The sequence below is a fragment of the Parasteatoda tepidariorum genome, chromosome 7 (genome assembly GCF_982258835.1).
Source record: "Parasteatoda tepidariorum strain Cologne lab strain chromosome 7, Ptep-v5.0, whole genome shotgun sequence".
NCBI classification, from domain to species: Eukaryota; Metazoa; Arthropoda; class Arachnida; order Araneae; family Theridiidae; genus Parasteatoda; species Parasteatoda tepidariorum.
The window spans coordinates 29,372,277-29,393,567 of record NC_141761.1 but is presented as its reverse complement, the minus strand read 5'-3'; the positions used below and the strand labels follow the sequence as shown (position 1 = coordinate 29,393,567).

At 28.1% G+C, this 21,291-nt stretch overlaps 2 protein-coding genes across 4 annotated transcripts; one reads left to right on the top strand and one right to left on the bottom strand.

The window, feature by feature from the left end:
* Positions 1-495: 495 nt before the first annotated feature.
* On the top strand, positions 496-1,038 carry LOC147806972 (zinc finger MYM-type protein 1-like). Its single transcript, XM_087168721.1, has one exon. The coding sequence runs from the start codon at positions 496-498 to the stop codon at positions 1,036-1,038; it is 543 nt and encodes a 180-aa protein (XP_087024847.1).
* A 4,724-nt stretch (positions 1,039-5,762) lies between these two features.
* Sld5 (DNA replication complex GINS protein Sld5) lies at positions 5,763-21,271 on the bottom strand. Of its 3 annotated transcripts, none has more exons than XM_043046018.3 (7): positions 21,020-21,271; positions 16,266-16,412; positions 13,984-14,037; positions 13,401-13,492; positions 10,810-10,898; positions 8,816-8,906; positions 5,763-7,148 (listed from the first exon to the last, which is right to left on the bottom strand). In XM_043046018.3, exons 1-7 carry the CDS (start codon positions 21,098-21,100, stop codon positions 7,049-7,051), a joined length of 654 nt encoding a protein of 217 aa, XP_042901952.2. In that variant the 5' UTR covers positions 21,101-21,271; the 3' UTR covers positions 5,763-7,048. The 3 variants fall into 3 exon arrangements, with proteins under 3 accessions (XP_042901952.2, XP_042901953.2, XP_042901954.2); XM_043046019.3 differs by having other exon boundaries at positions 20,839-21,204; XM_043046020.3 differs by lacking the exon at positions 21,020-21,271 and adding an exon at positions 20,878-20,989.
* Positions 21,272-21,291: the final 20 nt, after the last annotated feature.

Sequence of the window (21,291 nt, the reverse complement as noted above, 5' to 3'; positions counted from 1 at the left end):
TAGGTGATATTTTGAATTTAAAAAAAATATCTAATATTAAAAAAAACTTATAAGGTTGGCAACCCCGAGATCAATCAACCCATGCATGTGCACGTCTATCGAACGGAACGGGAAATTCCCCATCACTTGTTTTTGGCCAGTGTATTTTTTCGTGTCTATTACGGGGAACTTTCCGCCGAGCCGCTTAACGCCTACGTAATTTTTTTTCCGCACTTCTGCTCTCGTCGTCAAAGTGACAAACTTGTTTAGTTTACTAACTTGTTTAATAAATCATGAAGATTCTAATGAACATAAGAAACCAATGTTAGTGTGGTTGACACGAAAAGAAAATAGACCTGTTTTAGACAAGCAGCTTCAGAAACAATTAAGAAAAGAAACAGAATATTATCACTATGTCCTAAAACAGGTTATTGCAGTGGTCAAATTTTAAGTATAAGGGACTTAGCATTTAGAGGTTCCGAGGAAGTATTTGGCTCTCCACATAATGGTAATTTTATGGGTGCTCTGGAGCTATTGGCAGAGTTCGATCCATTCATTCGTAAACACATTGAACAACGAGAGCTGAGACCAAAATCGATAATATCGTACTTATCAAAAACAGTATATGAGGAAATAATTGAGTTTATAGGCCAACAGATAATTAAACAAATTATAACTCAAATAAATAACGACGACACAAAGTATTATTCAATTGTGGTGGATTCTACTCCAGATCTATCTCACAATTATCAACTTGCTATTGTATTACGACACTATTTTCGGGGAAAAGTATATGAAAGATGTGTATCCTTCATTAAAATTTGTAGTCATACTGGCTTACATTTATTTAATATTCTACAAGACGTCTTAGAAACAAATGGACTACTACTGGATAATTGTAGGGGACAATCCTATGACAACGCTGCTAATATGGCGGGTAACTACAATGGTGTACAAGCACTACTAAAACAAAGAAATAAATCCGCGGATTGTGTGCCATGTGCTGCTCATTCCCTTAAGTTGGTGAAGAATCTGTTAAGGTTGCAACCAAAATTGTGAACTTTTTTGGAGTAGTGCAAAAAATATACTTTTTCTTTTCTACTTCGACCCATAGGTGGGAACTGTTAAATCGTGAAACAAAACTCAAATTTACGTTAAAAAGTTTAAGACAGACTAGATGGTCTTGTCACTATGATGCTGTCAAAGCTTTGAAAAATAATTATGATGACATCATGAAAATTTTCGAAAGTTTCAGCGCAAATGAGGATGAGAAAGTTGATTTTCGGAAAGAGGCACGAAATTTATTCAATAAAATGGCGAAACTCGATACTGCAATTTTGATTATTTTTTTGGGAAGAAATTTTGGGGAGATTTAATTTAGTTAATAGAAAAATACAGAGATGTAGATATTTGATATAATTGTGATATTTGTGAAGGCGACAAGTTAATTGTGTCATTAAAAGATTTCGTGAACAACATAAGGCACCAATCAGATCAGAAGCTAAAGGAATACGAAGAGAAAACTAAAAAATTAAGTACTAGTGTGGGAATTGACAACAATGACATAAACAAGAGACGCATTACTCCAAAATTTTCGGATAAGTCTACAGTTAAATTCTCAGTATACGGCGCAGAAAAATTTAAAAGAGACACTCTAAACGTTGTGTTGGATAAGCTGATTATGGATTTAAATAAAAGGAGCCAAGTCTATGAGATGTATAGCAAGAAATTCAAATTTTTAATGGATTTGCAAGACGAAAATATGGAAAACATAGATCGTGTACGTAATATTTTTTATTATTATCCAGAACACGTAGACGAGCATTTAATGAATGAGTGCATTCAGTTAAAATCTTATTTACTTCAGCCTAAGCCAGTCTTACACCTCTTGCAGTGAAATTATTATGCTAATTTAAGAAAAGAAACTTGTTGATGTTTTCCAAATTGCTATACTATCTTAAAGATTTTTTTAACTTTACCAATCACTAGCTGTGAAGCGGAGCGCTCTTTCTCCAGGATGTCATATACAGAAAACAAATATAGGACAACAATGTCTAACCATCGACTAAATCATTTATCAACTCTTTCCATAAATTCTGATTTAACGAAGGACTTACAATGTGATGAGCAAATAAAGGAATTTGCAGCACGAAAATGCAGAAAGGTTGCTTTATAATTTATACAACATAACTACACATAACCTGTCAATTACTTTTGCAATAATGTTGTACAGTTGCTGTTTGTATACACAAATAAAAATAAATAAATAAAATTATTTTATTGTCCTATTTTTTTCTATATGCTTATCTACATCACTACAGAAAACAGTTTTTTTTGACAAAATGGCTATTAGGGCCCCTAAGTAGTTTAAGCCCAGGGCCCCACAAATTCACGATCCGCCCATGATTAAATGAATGGGGGAAATATGTAAACAGTATCGGAAAGGTTCAATGGCGGTCAATCAAAATCTAAAATACATTTCGGTTAAATAATCATTAATTTGATATTTCGCACATTTTAATAAAAGAGGCGTGTGTTCTTTTAAACAGTAGTTCGTTAAAAAAGTCTAGACTGTTAATGTCTTGGCCAAACAGTTTGCATCAACAACGCAATCACAAAATGGAAATACAAAAGAACGTACTTGCTTAGTTAAAAATTATGCTCAATAATCCCAATAAATTTCTGAACTTCTCTAACTTATTAATAAATACGACGTTATGTTTGAGAAAGTCGGGATGTTTCATAATAATCGTTTAATATTATACAGGGTAATTCAGTACAGCGATTACCAACTTGGATGGAAGATAAGGATTATATAATGAGTTGCTGGTAATTCTCATCATAAGGACTGAGAATTACTAGCAACTCATGATCTGAAATATGCGTTACAATGGACGTTTCCTTATTATAGACTCTTTTTTTTTTAATGGCGGTCACTTGGGGGTTATCCCATTGGCCACAGGAATGCCAGAACTGCTACTCTCTTCTCGTTACCTAGTGCGCACCTGTGGCGAAACCACGGCGGTGGAGCAGCGTCGCCCACGTCACACAACCACAAATCTGTTTATAGGGTGGGTCACATTCACACACAAAGGAGAAAGGAACACAAAGAGAAAGAAACATCCATGGCCCGAGCAGGATTCGAACCTGCGACCAGCGGCTCCGCAGTCAGGCACGCTAATCACTCGGCCCTTATTATAGACTAATACTAACTATTCGCATGCATTTGAACCGGTACTTTTATTTATCTTCTTCTTCAATGGCGCTGTGGGTGTATTATAAATCGACTATGTCAACCCTCATCTATCAATAGGTACCAATTGATAGAATCAAGTTAACATGTCTTATATACTAGTGAATTGGTATTTTAATATTTATAGTGGTAGTTATGCCACAGCGCTACAATCCGGCGCAGAACTGAATTGAATGTAGTAAAATTTCATAAAATACCTTAAATATAAAATAAATAGTAGATTTTTCGTTTGAAACAAACATATCGTAGGTTTGAAAAATCATTACTGGCAAAAAAAAATAATAAATAAATTAAACAAAAATCCTATCTTACAGAACCCTAGTGTACCACAAACTTATTTTGGGAACCGCAGATCTAGAAAATGAGACAATTCTGAAAATAAGCCAAAAAAAAAAATTTTAAAACATATTTTTTGAAGCTTTCAATTTAAAATCAGTTTGTTCTAGTACTAAACTCACTCGATATAGTGAATTAGAAAATAAAAAGAGCAAAATATAAAGAAACTACACTATATAAACATTTTCAACTTTAAAAAATTATAACATTAAAATTTCAATTTATTATGCATTATCTCATAGAATATCAAAAATAAGTGCACGACTAATTTCAGTACATACATTTTTTGTAAGTTTATGTTACTGTTTGCTGATTTCTATTTAGATGGAAAAATATTATTTTATTTAAAAAATAAACAGATTACATTTAGAAACTGCAAAGAAATGTATGACAATGATACAGTCTTAGAAAATATTATTAATAAGTTGAAGATTGCACACAGATAGAAAAAAAAAAAATAAATAAAAATTGATCACTCAAAAATGTTACAAATATTTATTTTCAAATAATTTCAAAATTGATATTATGTTATCCTACGCAAAATTGCAAGTCATTTTTTTGTACAAGTTTAGAAGTTTCTCAGCATTTATTTATATATTTCTAGAGTAGCACTTATGATGTCGAATTTTCAGAATTTCTTTCAGAGTCACGTGTGTGTTTCTTCTTAGTCATATCATACCTACAAAAAATTAAATAATTTTTTTCTTCTGTTTGGTCAATTTAAAAGTCGTATCTGCTTAAAAAGTATTTTGTTTTTTTGGATTTGTTTCATATCCATACTTGTTAAAAAAAAATATCATCACTTTGAGATATGTTTCAGTTGGTAAAAATTTTGGAGGGGGTGGGGGGATCTGATATTCTAGTGGCGTAACTGCTAAAAAAATGCTTATTCAATCTGTTTTGGAGTTATTTCTGTTAAAGAATTTAGTGGATAGTTACAAAATGCTTGTCAAATTTTATGTGCTGCCAACAGGTTTCATCTTTGTTATATTCTTGTTTTATTAGTTTTCAACTTAAGGCAGTATATACAGGGTGGTCCTAAAATATATGTCAAAGATGTAAAGGTAGGTAGAGGGGACTTAAAATAAGCATATTTCGTATAGGATTGTGAGTGTGGTAATGCCGCCTTGAGCCGGTAGGTAGGGCTGATGACTGCGGCTTATAAAAGCCCTTGCTAGCTGGATTCCCGCACGGATCTCAAACAGCATGCATCGTTTCAAAAATGTGGATCTTGCCGATGTGCATTTCATGTATGGGGCTGCACAAGGAAACGAATTAACTGCTCAGAGAATGTACAGGGAACGTCAGAAATCACATGGACGCTGTCTACTGCCAGCATTGGATAGGACGGGATGGTTCAGTTCCCTGACCACCGCGTTCTCCTGATTTAACCTGCTTGGATTTTTTCTTTTGGGGTCATATTAAAAGCCTGGTGTACGAGAGTCTCATCAAGAAGATCTTGTTGCCTGCTTTGCATGTGCTCGACATGCCTGACATCTTTTCTAATGTACGCCGATCGGTGCGCCGTCGCTGTGAATCTTGTATCGATGTTGGTGGCTGCTCTTTCGAGCACCTCTTGTAAACTGTTGATAAATTTTTATTTTTGTTTGTCTTTTCAGTTTCCTCTGATTCATACTGCTTTACAAGCTAGTGCTTTAATGTGCCATTACCGCACACACATTCCTATCCGAAATATGCTTATTTATGTCCCCTCTACCTACCTTAACATTTCTGACATATTTTACGACCACCCTGTATATATAAATGACATTGAATCATAATAGGAATACCATAACTTTTCCCTGTTCATAGTTTCATCAGGGCACTCCATCTCCATAATTGTTTTATTTTTTATTTTCACCCTTCAATTTTCCTAAAAAGTGTAGTCAACATTCTGTTACTTTGTTCTTTTTGTTTGTAGGAGAGCAGGATAAAATTTGTTCATTTGTCCTTTCTAACCTTAAGAAAATAAAAAATTCAAATTATTCAGACAAGAAAAATAGCTTCTATTTTACAAAATGGAGGTTTTGACATTGTAACAATTCCATTCTTTTAGATTTGAATTTAAAAAATTGGCTGTTTTCATAATACAGTGATTTTATAAGTGGCGGTCAATGTATTATTATAAAGGAGCTAATTGAGAAAAAGAATCAACTCTACCAGAATATTTGTATTAGATAATGTATTGTATTACTTCAACTAAAACATTTTTATTAAAAATAACTATTACAAGTCAACCATACACAGAGGACAGTTTTCAGACTATCCAATACAAAATACATCTAAAAAATTGAAATTCATTTTTTATACATAAGGTAAAATAAATATAGATTATATATTAGATTAAAGATATTTGCATTCTTTTTTGTAAAAATTACTAATATCTGTTAAATTTGTAAAGATAAACAACCTATTAAGGGGTTAAATTAAGAAATTGCCCTTTAAATTATAAAATTGAAATACAAAGCAAATATTTATCCATTGTAATATTTATTATTTCTTTCAAGATCTTTATTTTAAAAACATGTGCTTTAGTTCATAAGCAAAAAAATAGATTAGATATTGTGAGATATAACATCTTAAAATATGTGTTAAAGATCTGAAAATGAAAAATATAAAAACTTAACAGATAAATTTCGTTATTTTTTTAAATTAACATATTGACATATGGTTATTATTAACAAGTAATACTACTTCTTTTTTATTTCTTCATTTTGAGTTCCAAAATCTGTGTGATGCAATAAGAAAATCATCAATAAATAAATATCATCAATAAATAAATAATTCTGAGTATATTTTTTCACAAATGTCAACAATAAATGTGGATTAAAGTAATGAGAAGCTTTAAAGGCGTAACTTTCCATAAGCTGCAAGTGAAATAACTTGCTATTAAAGTAACATCATTGAATTCTACCAATTTAGTTTTATGCTTAGTTAAATATAAATACTTTTTAAACTTAATAAATAAATATGTATAGAAATAATAAAGAAAGATTTGTTCTGCCAAGAGTGATTTAGAAAAATGGATTTTTTTAATAATGTTTCCTGACCTAATAAAATTTAATTATAATTTGATATCCAACATACAAATGGGGTCTTCGTCCTAACTAATTCAAGAAAGTTTTAAGCTTAAATAAAAATAACAATGATTTTAATTTTTCCAGTTTTTAGTTTGTAATAGTTATATACTATTTTAACCATCTTAGTTAAAATTATTAAGCACTTTAGTTAAAATATTGTTTATAAATAGTATTAAACATCAATAATATATTTTTTCACAGCTTTCAATGGTGTAAACAAAAAAATTCTGGTTTTAAATAAGAGAAAATTTTTTATTTTATTAAAAAAAATAGGATTTTCTTTTTTTTTTAAAAAAAAAATCATGGTTTTTGCCAGTTCTGCCGAGGAAAAAAAAACATGCCTATGTACAAATATTAACACAATTCATTATTTTAGCATAAAAAAATACACAGGGAAATATCACATTAATTGCAGGGAACCATTTTTTATTAATGTAGTAATTGGTCTGTATCGAAGAACATGCTGAGAACCAACAGCCAAATCGACTATTTCTTCATCTCTGAAAGAAAGAAAAAAATTCTTAAAAACCATGAGATTATATTAACTTGTTAATTACTATCAAAAATTTAATTCTGTTTAAATATTGTTGTCAAAACAAATGTCGATTTGGTTTGCAAAAGGATAACTAGTGAAAAATTTAGCCAGACATCCACTTTTATGTTTATGTTTTTCTCTTCCATTAATTATTTTTTTAGACCATTACTATATTTTTTTCTTTGTTTTAATTTTGAAATTCATTTTAATTTTCATTCTATAACTCTCAAATTTAAAATTCTATAATTTGAATTAGTCAGTAATTTCTAACACTGTTTTAATTATTTGTAAAATCATGTCAGTAGTTCAATCAGTATCTCTGGCAATCTTTTACCATTGAAAAAAAAAAAAGTATAATAATATTAGATGAATAATTTTTAAAAGAAAATTAAGCTAAATAGCCTTATGATTATCCCTTTTTTTTATGGGATCATTCACTTTTTACCTTATACTTATCTAAAATACTTTTTAGAGCTTTATTGATTTAGTTTAGCACATGGTTTAGTTTAACTAACCATGGATTAGAACAAACTTCTTTACTCTGAAGATTCTGCTTATACGAAGTAAGTTTTACTTGATTAAATTCAGAAAACTGGGGCTTAGCTGTATATAATTTTCTAAAATAAGTTTATGTTTCAATGTGTAACACTAAACAGGCATAATGAAATTTCAAAATAACATAATGAAATTTGAAAAAAGCAGGGTGCCTTAAAGTGAGAATATCTAGCAAAATGCAGCAGAGTTGCACATGAGAGTACAAGAATCTCACGAAATTCAGCTCAGTGGTCGCACATGCAGACTCCGAAGTATTTCATCAAATATGTAACATGATTGGCGCTATCATACGTTACAGACCGACGGTACGACGAAATGGATTGTGGTTCAATGAAAAGTGAAAATGTTTAATAGAACAATGTGAAAACCATGCTTTTGCATAACACATAGTGAAACCGACATGGTAAAGAAAAAAAAATCTCATTTTTGAAAAGGGAAAATTAAGCACTTTTTAAAAACACTTCCAAAAAGCACCTTTAAGGGCTTTTAAAAAGCGAAAATAAGCACCTTTAAGCACTTTTCAAAAACGCTACGCACCATGTGTAACTATATATGACGAAGCATCACTGTGAAACAAAACTAACTAAAATTTAATAAAAATTTATTATAATTTAAATCTTTTCCAATTAAATCAATTGATTTGAATCAACTGATTCCAATTATTGAATGTTGGTGATTTGAATAATCGAATCAGTACTTAACTCCAGTCTAAAGACCTGCAGTTTCTATAGTCACATTATAAATAATATTACACTTATGCTATCAACAAGCAGTTACCTCTATCCGACTCATATCTATTACTTAGATAATCACTAAGAAAATTTTTACCCATTAAAAATTTTATATTCAAAACAAATATTGTATATGGTTTAAAATAATGGTCAGTATATGAAACAAAATTTAATAACTAGCTTATTATGCATTTTTGTTAAAAGCTTAATATTCATAAAGCTTTTCTTGTGATTAATTATAAGTTTCAAGCAAATCTGTAATAATTTTTTTAGCACAAAAATTGTAATTAAAATATTTACAATACAATATTTTAGTAAATAATGCCACTCTTAATACTGTACTTACCCATCATAATCATCAAACTCTTCAAGAATAACACCCAGGCATTCTTTTTTAACCTTAACAAAGACTGATTGATCCATTTGGGGTTTACAAACTGAAAAAATTGATCAATAACTTATAGAAACAATAAAGTTTCAATCTTATTACACAAAGTAAAGAATTAGTAATCGATGAGCTATCTGGATTTATTAAGAAATCTGTAATGTTTTCATCACACATTTTCTCTCTCTACCTCTTATTTATTATCTATCATTGATTTTAGAACTTATTCTTTTGTTTTTATTTTGGTTTTGATTTGAACTTTTAAATTAACTTCTTATTTGTTCCTGTATGCAAGCCATATGCAAATATTCTGATTTTGATACTTTCCTGTAGTAACTTTTAAGCCCTTTTAGAACTTCCTAGATGTAAACAATACAGAATCAGATAAAAAAGAGAAATTAGGTAAAATTTAATTTTTTTTTTTTTTAGAAAACAGGTGATACGAAGATGAGATATGAAAATGCTTTGTGGAAATAAGATTGACATTTGGAATTCTTAATTTATGAGATTATATGCTTTTATCTACTGGAAAGAACAATTATTTACTATAATTAAAATTATGTTTCGTAATTAAAAGTCAAGTTTTAGTTTTGTTTCAGAATCTTTTAATAACAATTATTTATAACTGGCAGACATTGCTTCTTTTGAAAAATGAAAGTATAAAGCAATTAAATGTGTCTGTATTACTGATCAAGAATTTTAAAACTTCTTAATTCATTATGCCAACTTAACACCGAAATCTTCCTTTCAAGACACTTTTAGAAAAAAATTTTCTTCCCTATTTACACATTTTGATCGACAGACTCTTAAATATTGTTATTACTCTTTAAATTTAGCCTAATTTCTTTAAATTTCCATAATATGAAATTTCTTAAATATTGTCACATAGATTTATCAATTAAAAAAAAGTTATTAATTCTCAATGATTAAATTTCAAAAAAGTTCACAATAATTGAAAAGTTTTTGTTATTGGAAAATTTTTACTTGTCTTAAGTTTGAGAAATTTTCATGATACATTTTATCATAAAACTACAGTTTTCTTGTAGAACAACTCTTAAAATGCTCCAAGATTTGATTGCATTATAGTTGAATGATATCGTAAAATCAAAAGATATGATGCTTATAAAAAAATTTAAATCACATATTTTGTCTAGAGATTTGGATATATATAATAGAACACAACAAATAGCTTATTTCTTTTAGCTCAGGTTTTATTGCTGAACAACTTTAACTGCTACTTTAGAGTGCTCGCATGATCTCAAGTAATTTCCGTATTATTGTAGAAGAGCAGTAAGGAGTTAGATTGTTTAATTTAGAATAAAAAATTATTTCTTTTACTCTAATTAATAATAGAAAATAAATTTTATTACTATTTTTGTGTTATTTTATAAGATATTTGCAAGGGGGAGCCATTCCGTCTGAGTGGAATTTGTATTTGATTATATTGACAAATAAATAATTTAGGACAAGGTGAGACGAATTTAAAAAAAATGTATTTTTCATGCTAAGTAATGTATAAAAACATATTGTATTCTAATTTAGATTAAAAAAATATTTAAAACCAAATTTTTCAAATCGATATTTCTTTCTTTAATCAAACAAAAATCTTTTCTTCAGCAACTACAATCAATTTAGTATACTACAATCTACCATTTAAAACACAACAATTACAATTTTGAAATTACTTCTTTAGAATGAATTGCAAAGGAATAGTGTAACATTTAATCAAAAAGTAATAAGCTCATGAATTATATAAAGTGTAATTTTTTAAAGGCACACTTAAAAGTAAATTTTATAAAAATATATACACATAAGTTTCTGTTGAAAGCAAATTTTATAAATGTATATAAAATAATATAGGTTTCTGTAAAAACAAAGGAGAGTCTTGATAGGATAAGTTTATAATTGAGTTTCAGAAACTCAAACATAAAATATTTTCAAGACTAAGATCTTACCAATTTCCTCAAATTTTAAGAACTGCATGTTAGGAGGCATTTTTTTAATGGCAGTACTTCTTAAATAATCCTTCAAGTTAGTCACATACCTGTAAAATTAAAATAAATATTATCAATAAATGAAAAAAACTTTTTGTCATTATTTACAATCAATTACCAAAAAAAAAAAAAAAAAAACATTTTCTAGAAATTTTTTTTTTTTAAAAAACTTAAATATTGTGACATAATAAAATTGAGTAGTAAACATTAATCAATTTTTTTTTTTAAAATTAAAAAAGGTTATTAATTTGAGGTTAATAGCATTGAAAGAGAGGTAGGTGCTGATATTTACAACATAACCTCAATTTCTGCCTCTAGTATCATGTGATTTTACCAACAGTGGTAGTGATTTTACCCTGTCAGCAGTCACTGCATAACTCATGTGCTCTCTTTGTCGTAACATTATTTCAAGCATTTCTTCCAAAAATGCTACATATGTGCTAAGAAAAAGAAAAAAACTGCTAGGCAAGGTAGAAACAGGATATTTTTACACATGATCAAGGCAAACAAAAGAATTTAATGATATGGAACAATTTCAGCAATTTTCTTATCTTCTTCTTTTACAGCTCTACAGCTCTAGGTAAGCTTTGGCTTTCTCTATTGTAGAATTCCTCATAACTATCTTTCCAGATTTCTCTTTTTCATTTTTTTCAAGTCTTACTCAATTTGATTAAGCTATTTTAGCAGTGGTCTTTTTCTTTTCATGATTTTCTTAGGCACGTCTGCTTCTGTTTTTTTCATTATTTCGACTTGTCCTATCCATTGTATTCTTTTAGCTTAGACAAATCTTAAGTTTTAATCTTTAATTAATTTTTTCATTTTACGATTGTATCTTTTTTTCTATGTGTTATTTTCATTAATGGATACAAGAATTCTCCTGTTTTCTATTTCAAAATTTCTTAATATAAAATTTCTTACTACAGAATTTCCTTATCTTTGTTGGAAAAAAACCTAGATTTCAGATTAATATGTTAGAGTAATTATTTTGAACATTTTTAAATACTTAGACGCTCTTTATTAAATGTTTTAAGTTCCTACGATAACACATTTTAAAATGTGATATAACATTTTAAGATTTATCATAAAACATTTACATTTGTCTCAGATAATAATTTGTAATTTTCAATCTTTTCGCAATTTTAAAATACTTAAGCATTGAAAAACACATAAATCTAACCATATCGGAAAATGTAGGTCTGTATTATGAATTGTAATGAGAGAATAAAATTGTAAGTATTAGTTACAAATAACCAAGTTCTATCATCTTGTCATCCTCGTTTCTCCCCAAGAATGCCTTTATAGAAAATATCTGCTTTATCATATATTTTCAGGTCAGAAATAACTACCGAATTAGCCTTTGAAGTTAAACTATTGTGCAGGTCACATGACAGAAAATGTTAGTAACGTTGTAGTTGAATCAGGAAACAGACATTTTTTCAAGTAAATCAAGCAGAAACTATTTCAATTCAAATTTTGTATGAGCTGCATAAGGGTAATAAATGGCCAACCTTTAATATCAGTATTACAGCACAAAGTCCCATATCTGGATGTTCGGCTTCTTTTCTGGACACTTTTTTTAAACAATTAAAATAAACAAAACACTTTTCCCTTTTCAAAAACAGAAAAGAAAAAAAAAATTTTTTTTTTTGAGAAACTTGTTACAGAAATTATGTTGGAATGAAAATTCCCTGCTTTTCGGTTTCTTCATGATTTTTACCCGATTTTTGTTCGATTTTAATCTGATTTCTGCTATAATATAAATATATATAAAAAAAATTGGATAACATAGAAACAAAATCTGGTAACTCACAACAGCAAAAAAATAAATGAATAAAATACTGTGTATCTTTTTCCCCACGTCTTGCATAAGAGGATTACAACCGACAAGAACCACACACTCAATTTCCGTGTACACAAAAATGTTCCATTTTGAAAAAAGTCCAAATTTGACATGAAATTGTCATGAATAAACCGGGTCATAAAGTGATTATTCAAAAGCTCTATTTGGAATTTACAGATTGCAATAGTATTATATTAAAAATGAAGTCGAAATTTTAAAAACTATGTGGAAATCCCAAACAACGAGCAACAAAAACGTATGGAAATAAAATCATTACAAATCCAGTGCATTATAAAGTAATCATGTGTGCAGTTTGAAATTTCTTGTATGAAAACCATGCGGAAATCTGTAACAATAGCTCCCAAAATAATGATTGGTAAACCACTTGGATTTATAAGTTGTTAATTGCAATCAAAGTTAAATATCGTCTATCAGTTATGTTTTATAGAATAAGAATGTTTCGATGTTTGCTTAGAAGACTCATTATCAGGAAAAATCTATTTTCCGCACTTTCCAACCAAAGTCCCAATGATTCCAAATATGGGACTTTCCACTGTAATAATGAATTTTACTCAGTACCATAACAAATGATTTTAAATACAAAAAATCAAATGGGCTGAAACCTAAGTTACAAAAACTTTAATCCCATTTATGCAAGCACAAATTTTGTTAATAAATGAAGAAAATAAATAGTACAAAAACAAAAATTTACCTGTAAGCAAATACCCTTTCTTCAGCAGACATATTAGTGACAGCTAGATCTTCGCTTTCCTCATGTAGCATATGAGCTCCAAATTTTTCAATCTAAAACAATCAATTTGAATTTTTAAATGATAGAAATGATAAATAATAGAAATTAAATTTAAAAATGATAGAAATTATGTTTAAGTTTTTCAGTTACTTCATAATAAAATAAATTTAAATAACGTGTTCAATGAAAGTGTATAAAAGATGAGAAATGTTACCACATATTATGTAACTACTTTTCTTTTTAAAATGGATACAAAAAATAAAGTTTAAAAAAATAGTACATTACTGTAATGCTTTTAATTTTATATGGTAATTTATTTTTGTTATCAATATAATGAAGCAATTAAATTTTTTTTTAAACTGTTAATAAATACTTTTTTTTCCTGATATTTATCCTCATGGGTCCATTATTATCAATTTGTCTATAAAAGTATATCAAGAATGAACACTCAGGGCATTATGAGATTTAAACAATAAAATTATATAAAACATTGAAATGCATTATTTAAGAGGAACGGTAAGATAAATTTACATCAAATACATACTTTTTCTAAACGAATCCTTAAATAACTGCTTAGAAAATATCGAATTCTATCCAACTGTAAGAAAAAGTTTGAATAAATTAAAAACAATAGCCCAATTAATTTTATTATGTTAAGGAAAAAGATGGAATACAGCTAGACAAAAAAAAAAGAATATATTTTATGAGTGATAAAATGAACAAGCTTTTTTTTACTATAATTAAAATTATTGATTTTTCAATATGACATATAATGAACTCAAATTTTATAATTTATGATGATACACAATACGAGGTACACTTATGATGGTACTTGAGTAGATACTAAATTTTCTAAAAAAATTTTTTCTTTTTACGTACACCTTTCTTTTTGTTTTGTATGTAGTATGTCTAAAAGCTTGTAATTATTAAAATCCCATGTTGTAGCAGAAATTATGTTATAGCTAAGAAAAGCGAATTTTGTAAGTGTTCCTTCTCACATTTCATGCTGCTTGTGAATCATTAAAATACTACTATGTAAGCAAAATTTGACACTCTTCTTTTCTTTCAAAATGTAATCTCTCTCCAAAATTTAGACATTTATTTGCAAGTAATAAGGGACTATTTTCAGAATAATGTCCTACACAAGCACTGCTTATACTTTTCTTTTCCCTATTAAAATAAATAAATAAATACTTGCCTATTATTTGAAAAACCTCGAATCAATTTTGCTTTATCAAATCAAACATTTTTATATAGAATGAAAAAATCATCATAGGGAAATATCTACCAGTACATCATTTAAAATACAAATGCCAATGGACACACACACATATAATACACTATTAATTACAACCACTTTTATATCTTTTGAAAGCTCTAAAATTAGATTAGAATTACAATAACGGTAATTGTACAAACAAAAATGACTAACTCTAATCAAAACTTTAAATTTAATAAATAAAATTTTTATAAGTCAAATGCTTATTTATCTATTAAATTAAGGTAGATAAATTCTACGAATGCTAAATCTGTTGAGTACTGCTTTATAGCTATACCAATAATGAATAAAATATATTTAATGCAACTAAAGTTTGTTTTAAGATTAATTACTTTGTTTGTATGCTTCTGTTGTATACATTCACTTACTGAATCTGATTGTTTTTCTTCCCCTCAAATATTTATTTATTTAATTATTAAAAACTAAAATTGCATCAAAAGGCCTTCGTAAGTGATGCAATCAAAAACGATCTCTGATTGGTTATGACGTCACGTGCTGAATGGAAACATACTGCCTCCATCCATTAAGGCTATTTCAATGCTTTTTTAGTTTTGATAACACTTACATCGTATGAACATCTTTTGTATATTATTAATAAAAAAAAATTTGAATTCAATTTACAGTTTTAAGAGTGTGTGCAAAATGGAAGATTTTAAAACATCAAAATGTTTATTTATCACTAAAATAGCTGAAGATACAACTTTTCACAAAGAATCAGCATTTCTTTTGGGCGGAAATAAGTAGTGTAAAGTTCATAGAAAATAGTACAGTACAGGACCCGTTATCCGGAAAACCAAAAAACCGGAACGAAATTTGATAAATTTTTCCGCCATTTAAAAAAAACAATTTTTTTTTCCTCTTAAGATTTTATGATTTTTCTTTCTTTTTTGAAAGATGTTTACCTTACTATCATTTTGGAAATAATCATTAGTGTATTACTTCATCGTTTTTTCTTCTTTTTAAGATTATTTTCAAATATTTTTTTTTTTTTTTTAGTTTGGTTTAACAATAAAAAAAAATGGCTTTTTGTAACGATTCAGAAAACCGGAAAAATCAGTTATCCGGAATAGCGATGGTCCCGATCGTTCCGGATAATCGGTTCCCTACTGTATTTAATCCACTTATTTTTATGTTAAAATACTACTTCATTGTAGCCTTAAACCAACAAGGTGTCAAAAGATTTTTTGAACTTGCAAAATCTTTTAAAAAAGTTAGCAGTTTTCTGTCTGGGAGTGGTTACAAATTACTTAACGACTTTGAGTCGGCTTACACCTGTGAAATTTATTTTTCTTTTTAGAAAGTCACTACCTGACAGTTGCCGTAACTTGGGGGATTATTTTGACACGGGTACTGACATAGAAATATAGTCATTTTCCTGCTTCTTAGGGGTGAGATTTGAGCAATGATGGTCCCTGAACTTCATTTAGAAAATTATATGATAAACTTACATAAAATAAGATACCTAACTAAACACATGTACTTACACCTAACTAAACACATGTGGGACTGTTTTTAGTTTAAAGTATTTTAATAAAATAATATTTAACCTCCATTTTGTGAACAATAAAGCGGAAATCTTCTTTCTGATACTTCCGTAATATATTTTCCATATATTGCATCTGATCTATAAAACAATCTACTAATGCTCCTTCATACATTAGTAATTCAGGGGCAAATTTTTCATTCAACCACACCTAAAAGATGAAATAAATAAATTATATTTCTGATAAACTCATAAAATATAACTTTAAACGGGGAAATTTCCATATTAGTATATGTTTGCACCAATTACCTAAGCTAAAAGTTTTTCTAACTTGAAAATAAATATATTAGAGATGTAACAAATAGTGATTGAAAAGAACAGTCGAATATTCGGCAAAAAAAAAATCAGCGAGTACTAAATACTTGGCGGTCGAATTTTTTATAATAAATTTTTTATCAATAAATAAGTTTAGTCATTATTGAAAAGTAATCAAATCTTAGCTATATTACTGGTTCGCGGTAAAAACTATAATAGAAATATTTAAAATATTAAAGATAATTTTATATTAAAAATATTTAAGATAAATAACAAAACTGACTAACTGCTATTAAATAAAAAGCAGGGTTTGAAAAAACCCGGGGATTTTTGAAAAAACCCAACCCGCCTGGGTTTTATTGAAAAAACCCGGGGAGAATTGGGTTTTATTTGAAAAAACCCGGGGAAAATTGGGTTTTATTTGAAAAAACCCGGGGAAAATTGGGTTTTTTCATTTAGTGCTCATAAATTTCACTGTGAAAATACTTTTATTCATTAAATAGGGTTGTATAAGTAAACACTAAAATTTCATCTGACTTTTACCTGTATTAAAATTAAACTGGAATAAATATTTAATGGTCTTCCACGTTTTTATAATACGATTAATAGAAAGTGAAATTAAAATTACGTATAATTATAAAGAGTATCAGTTACTTGCCCCTTTTTTCAAATATTTAGATAAATATATGCATTTTTAGATACATTTTAACTTTATAGTTTCAAAAGACAAATTAATCTTAAAATACATACACTAAAAAGCATATATAAAAAGTTATAGCTTATTTTTAAAATCAGAAAATAAAACTTTAAATTTGTTTATTGTTGTTTAATGTATCACTTAATAGAAATTTTTTTTTTTTTGCTTTCAATATTTTTAAACATGATTAAAAGAAACAAAATAAATTGTATTCAAATGAAATCTTAATAATATTTAAAAAATCTTAAAAGTAATATTTTAATTTTTAACTGTTTTTTAATTGTGATAAACTTTCTCCAAATAGTTAAAAATTGTCAGCAGATGTTAAGAATTAACTTAAAAAAAAGGTCCATTTTTTCCCTTATTATTATCATCATACAACAGATTCAAAGTGTCTACATTTCTCTCTTAGATGGTGATACACTTTTACGAGTTTTGTAGCTTTATCTATTCCTAATCTATTTCGAAGTTTACTCTGCACCAAACCGAAAGTTGAAAAGCGTCTTTCGATAGAGACAGAGGATGCTGGTGCTGAGTGCAAATAAAAAAGAATTGACAGAAACTTTGTGGAAGCAATGAATTTTATTTACTTATTTTTTTTTTTTTTTACCATAATTTTCCACTATTTTTTGATGAAAACTGTTGAATAACAGTGTCAAGCATCATTGATTTTGGAAAGTATTCAGGATCGGAAATTTTGAATGCCATAACACGTGGCAGAAATTCTGGATGATGCTTAGAAAGACAGCTTTCTGCTAATTGGTCTTGTTCATCATTTAAAAATTGTCCCCTTGTTTCGAGATCCAGGATGCATATGCTAATAAATGATGTGGCTGAACAGCCTGATTGAATCTTTTTACAAAATGTTTATGGGGTTCTAACTCATCACACGATAGTAAGTTAATTCATATTTCAACAGCTTCTGAAATTGAAATGTTTTCTGATTGAAGCTTTTTAAAGCTTAAGAAACAATTGATATCTGTTTTTCCCAATTGATAGTTTATTGGTAAAGCCCAACATTATTTATTATGGTAAAGCCCAACATATCATTATTAGATTCATTTTGATGTTCAAGAACTATCTCTTCATATTTATGGTAATTATTGGCAAAAGTTTTTACGTGCTCACAATATGAATTCCACCTAGTATCATTTGGTCATCAAGCAGTTTTTTTTCATTTGCCCATCCATGTGCTTGATGCACATTTCTAAAATATTTGTTAACTTCAACGATGTGTCCAATGATAGCATTAGGAGATACTCCTTTTTGAACCAAATTAAAAAAATAAACATTTCTAAAATATTTGTTAACTTCAACGATGTGTCCAATGATAGCATTAGGAGATACTCCTTTTTGAACCAAATTAAAAAAATAAACAATTTGTGAAAAAAAAAACACCAAGTGGGTTTTTTCAAAGTGGGCCCACTTGGGGAACCCTGGTTATATGTATTTTATATTAAGTTTAAATAACGCATTATCACTACATATTTGAAGCTTCTTTATTGTTAAGTACATTATGTTTCATAATTTTTTAAATTAGGAATTATAAAATATAAATGCAATAATATAAAAGGAACAAGTTTATTAATCTTTTTGTTTTTACACACATTTATTTACTATATTTATTAAACATATGGATATTACCTATTATAAAATTATAATCAGCAAATATTTATAATCAGTAAAAACTAAAATTTCATCTGACTTGAGTTAAATAAAAAACTGAAATAAATATTTAATGGTCTTACATGTTTTTATAATAAGGTTAATAGAAAGTGAAATTAAAATTATGTATAATTACAAAGAGTATCAGTTACTTGTCCCATTTGTTTTCAAGTAATTAACCCTAGGAAAATGATTTCATTTTTAGATAAATAATTTTAAAAAGTTCTCTGATAAAAAGTTTTAGCATTTTTTTTTTTTTTTTAAAGCCAGAAAATAAAACTGTTTAAATTTGTTAATGTATCACTTGGTAAAAGAAGAAAAAAATTGTTTCTTTTCAATTTTTTTAAACATATGAATTAATAAATAATAACCTGTTTATTAATATATAAAGCATGCAACAATATTTGAAAAATTGATCTTTTCAGAGTATATCATTATAATATTACTTTTTGAAAAAAACCCACTTGAAGGTTTCAATAGTAGGTACCTACTATAAAATTATATGAAGATTCGAGTTTCTTTTACTTTACTAACATTAAAAACTTAATCATATAAATCATGCAACTCTATTTGACAAATTTATGCTGCACAATAAATTATATAAAAGTAAATGCGAAACAATAAGGTTTAGTAAAAAAAAATGTTTTTTTTGAAAAAACCCACTTATCGTTCCAAGTGGGTTTTTTCAAGGTGGGCCCGCCCAATAAAACCCGGGCAAGTGGGCCCACTTGGCGAACCCTGATAAAAAGGCATCATAAAATTGAAAAAAAGAGAAACAGAAAAAAATATTCTTTTAATTCTTAAAGCAAATATTTAATGCTTAAAATAATATTTTCTGGAAAAAGAATCCATACAACATTAATAGAGACATAGTAGTTAAAATAGAAATATAGATATAAGACAGAAATGCTCTGAATGTTGTACTAATGTAGAAATCTCCATAATAAAAAAGAGATTATACCTATGCATAGGCAATACAGAAAAAAAAAATCGAACTAAATTTTTAAGAATTTTTTTTAAAATTACACATTTCAGTTTTCAAATTACTGTATTTTCCAGATAAAGTGAAGAAAAAAGTCGAATAGAAATCTTCTTGATTGCCGTGCCATAATAAAAACTTCTATAGCAACAAAAATCTTTTTAAAAAGAAGAAGCTCAATAGATACCAAAAAAAAAATCTTTTTCAATTTTTAAACATAATTCAATTATTTAACATAATTTTTTTAAAAAAATAAAAAATCAGCAGTAAGACACTCATGGCTTAGTATAATGTAATCTAGTTTCAATTCTTCACTTTTCCCCCTTTGTCTCTCAGAACATAGGGTAGACTATACTTGAGGGTGCCCCCGCCAAGTTGTGATCGCGATTGATCGCCAAGCTGGGCGATTTTGAAAACCAATCGTGATTCTGATTGGTTTAGATTTTAATCGTGATTCTGATTAGTTTAGAATTTAGCGTTGTTTTTAAATGAATTTTTAAATGTAATTTCAGAGATCTATTCGTTCAACTTTGGATACCGGCTGGTAAGGTTATTTTTGCCTCTACTAAAAATGAATACTGTCAATAAGATAAATCTTAAGTTTCTGTACGATTTTAATAACAATGAAAAAAGACAGTGATTGACAGGTGTATGAATGAAGGTTGAATTAGTAATAGATATAAATGTCCTGTTTGTGGGTTCCGGGCAAACAAGTATGGCGCCAAACATAAGTCACCAATTTCGCCAAGGGGCACCCTCAAGTATATTTTTCCCAGAACATAAATTAACAAATGTTAGAGCTTAACACATATGAGTAAAAATTATTTCCAATAATGTATAGTAAAAATTACGATATTAAATTACTGCTTATTAAATGTATTTTAATTCCCAATAGAAAAAAAAATTCAAAAATATTCAGCAAAAGGGCCGAATACCGGATAGTGGCCGAATACTCGCTACATCTCTAATATATATACATACTAATTTATATATTGAATATGAGGAGGATGCGAGTTATACTCTTCGAGTTGGTCCCTTGCTGAGACGATTTCATTTAGATTCTGGCATGCCCGGTTGTTGCAAAAATTTAGTGACTTTTTTCGTACACGTACTAATATGGAAATCTTTCCCTTTAAACAATTAACTTCTTTAAAACAATTGCCTCTTCTAATTTTTGAAACACTTGAGTTGGAGTAGGCTCGTCATCATTATCTAATAAGGAATCTAAGTTAATATCATCCATGAGTACAATTGGAGAAAAATATTAGATTAATTTTAATTCAATCAATACTCAAGCAATTTCAAATGAATTATATTGTTTATCCCTTTTCTAAAGAATAAATAATCATCAATTTTCCCGCAAAACAAATAGTGGGAATGATGTATCTGCTTATTTCTGCTACAATCAAAGACTGAAACAGATAGGCTTGAGGG

Bases quoted from the DNA above. Each gene is read 5' to 3' on its own strand.
- LOC147806972 (XM_087168721.1), top strand. From the start codon at position 496: ATGGGTGCTCTGGAGCTATTGGCAGAGTTCGATCCATTCATTCGTAAA.
- Sld5 (XM_043046018.3), bottom strand. From the start codon at position 21,100: ATGGATGATATTAACTTAGATTCCTTATTAGATAATGATGACGAGCCT. The intron at 10,899-13,400 runs GTAAATTTTTGT...TTAATTTTACAG, and splicing joins GAAAGGGTATTTGCTTACAG to GTATGTGACTAACTTGAAGG. The intron at 7,149-8,815 runs GTAAGTACAGTA...TCTTTCTTTCAG, and splicing joins GAGTTTGATGATTATGATGG to AGATGAAGAAATAGTCGATT.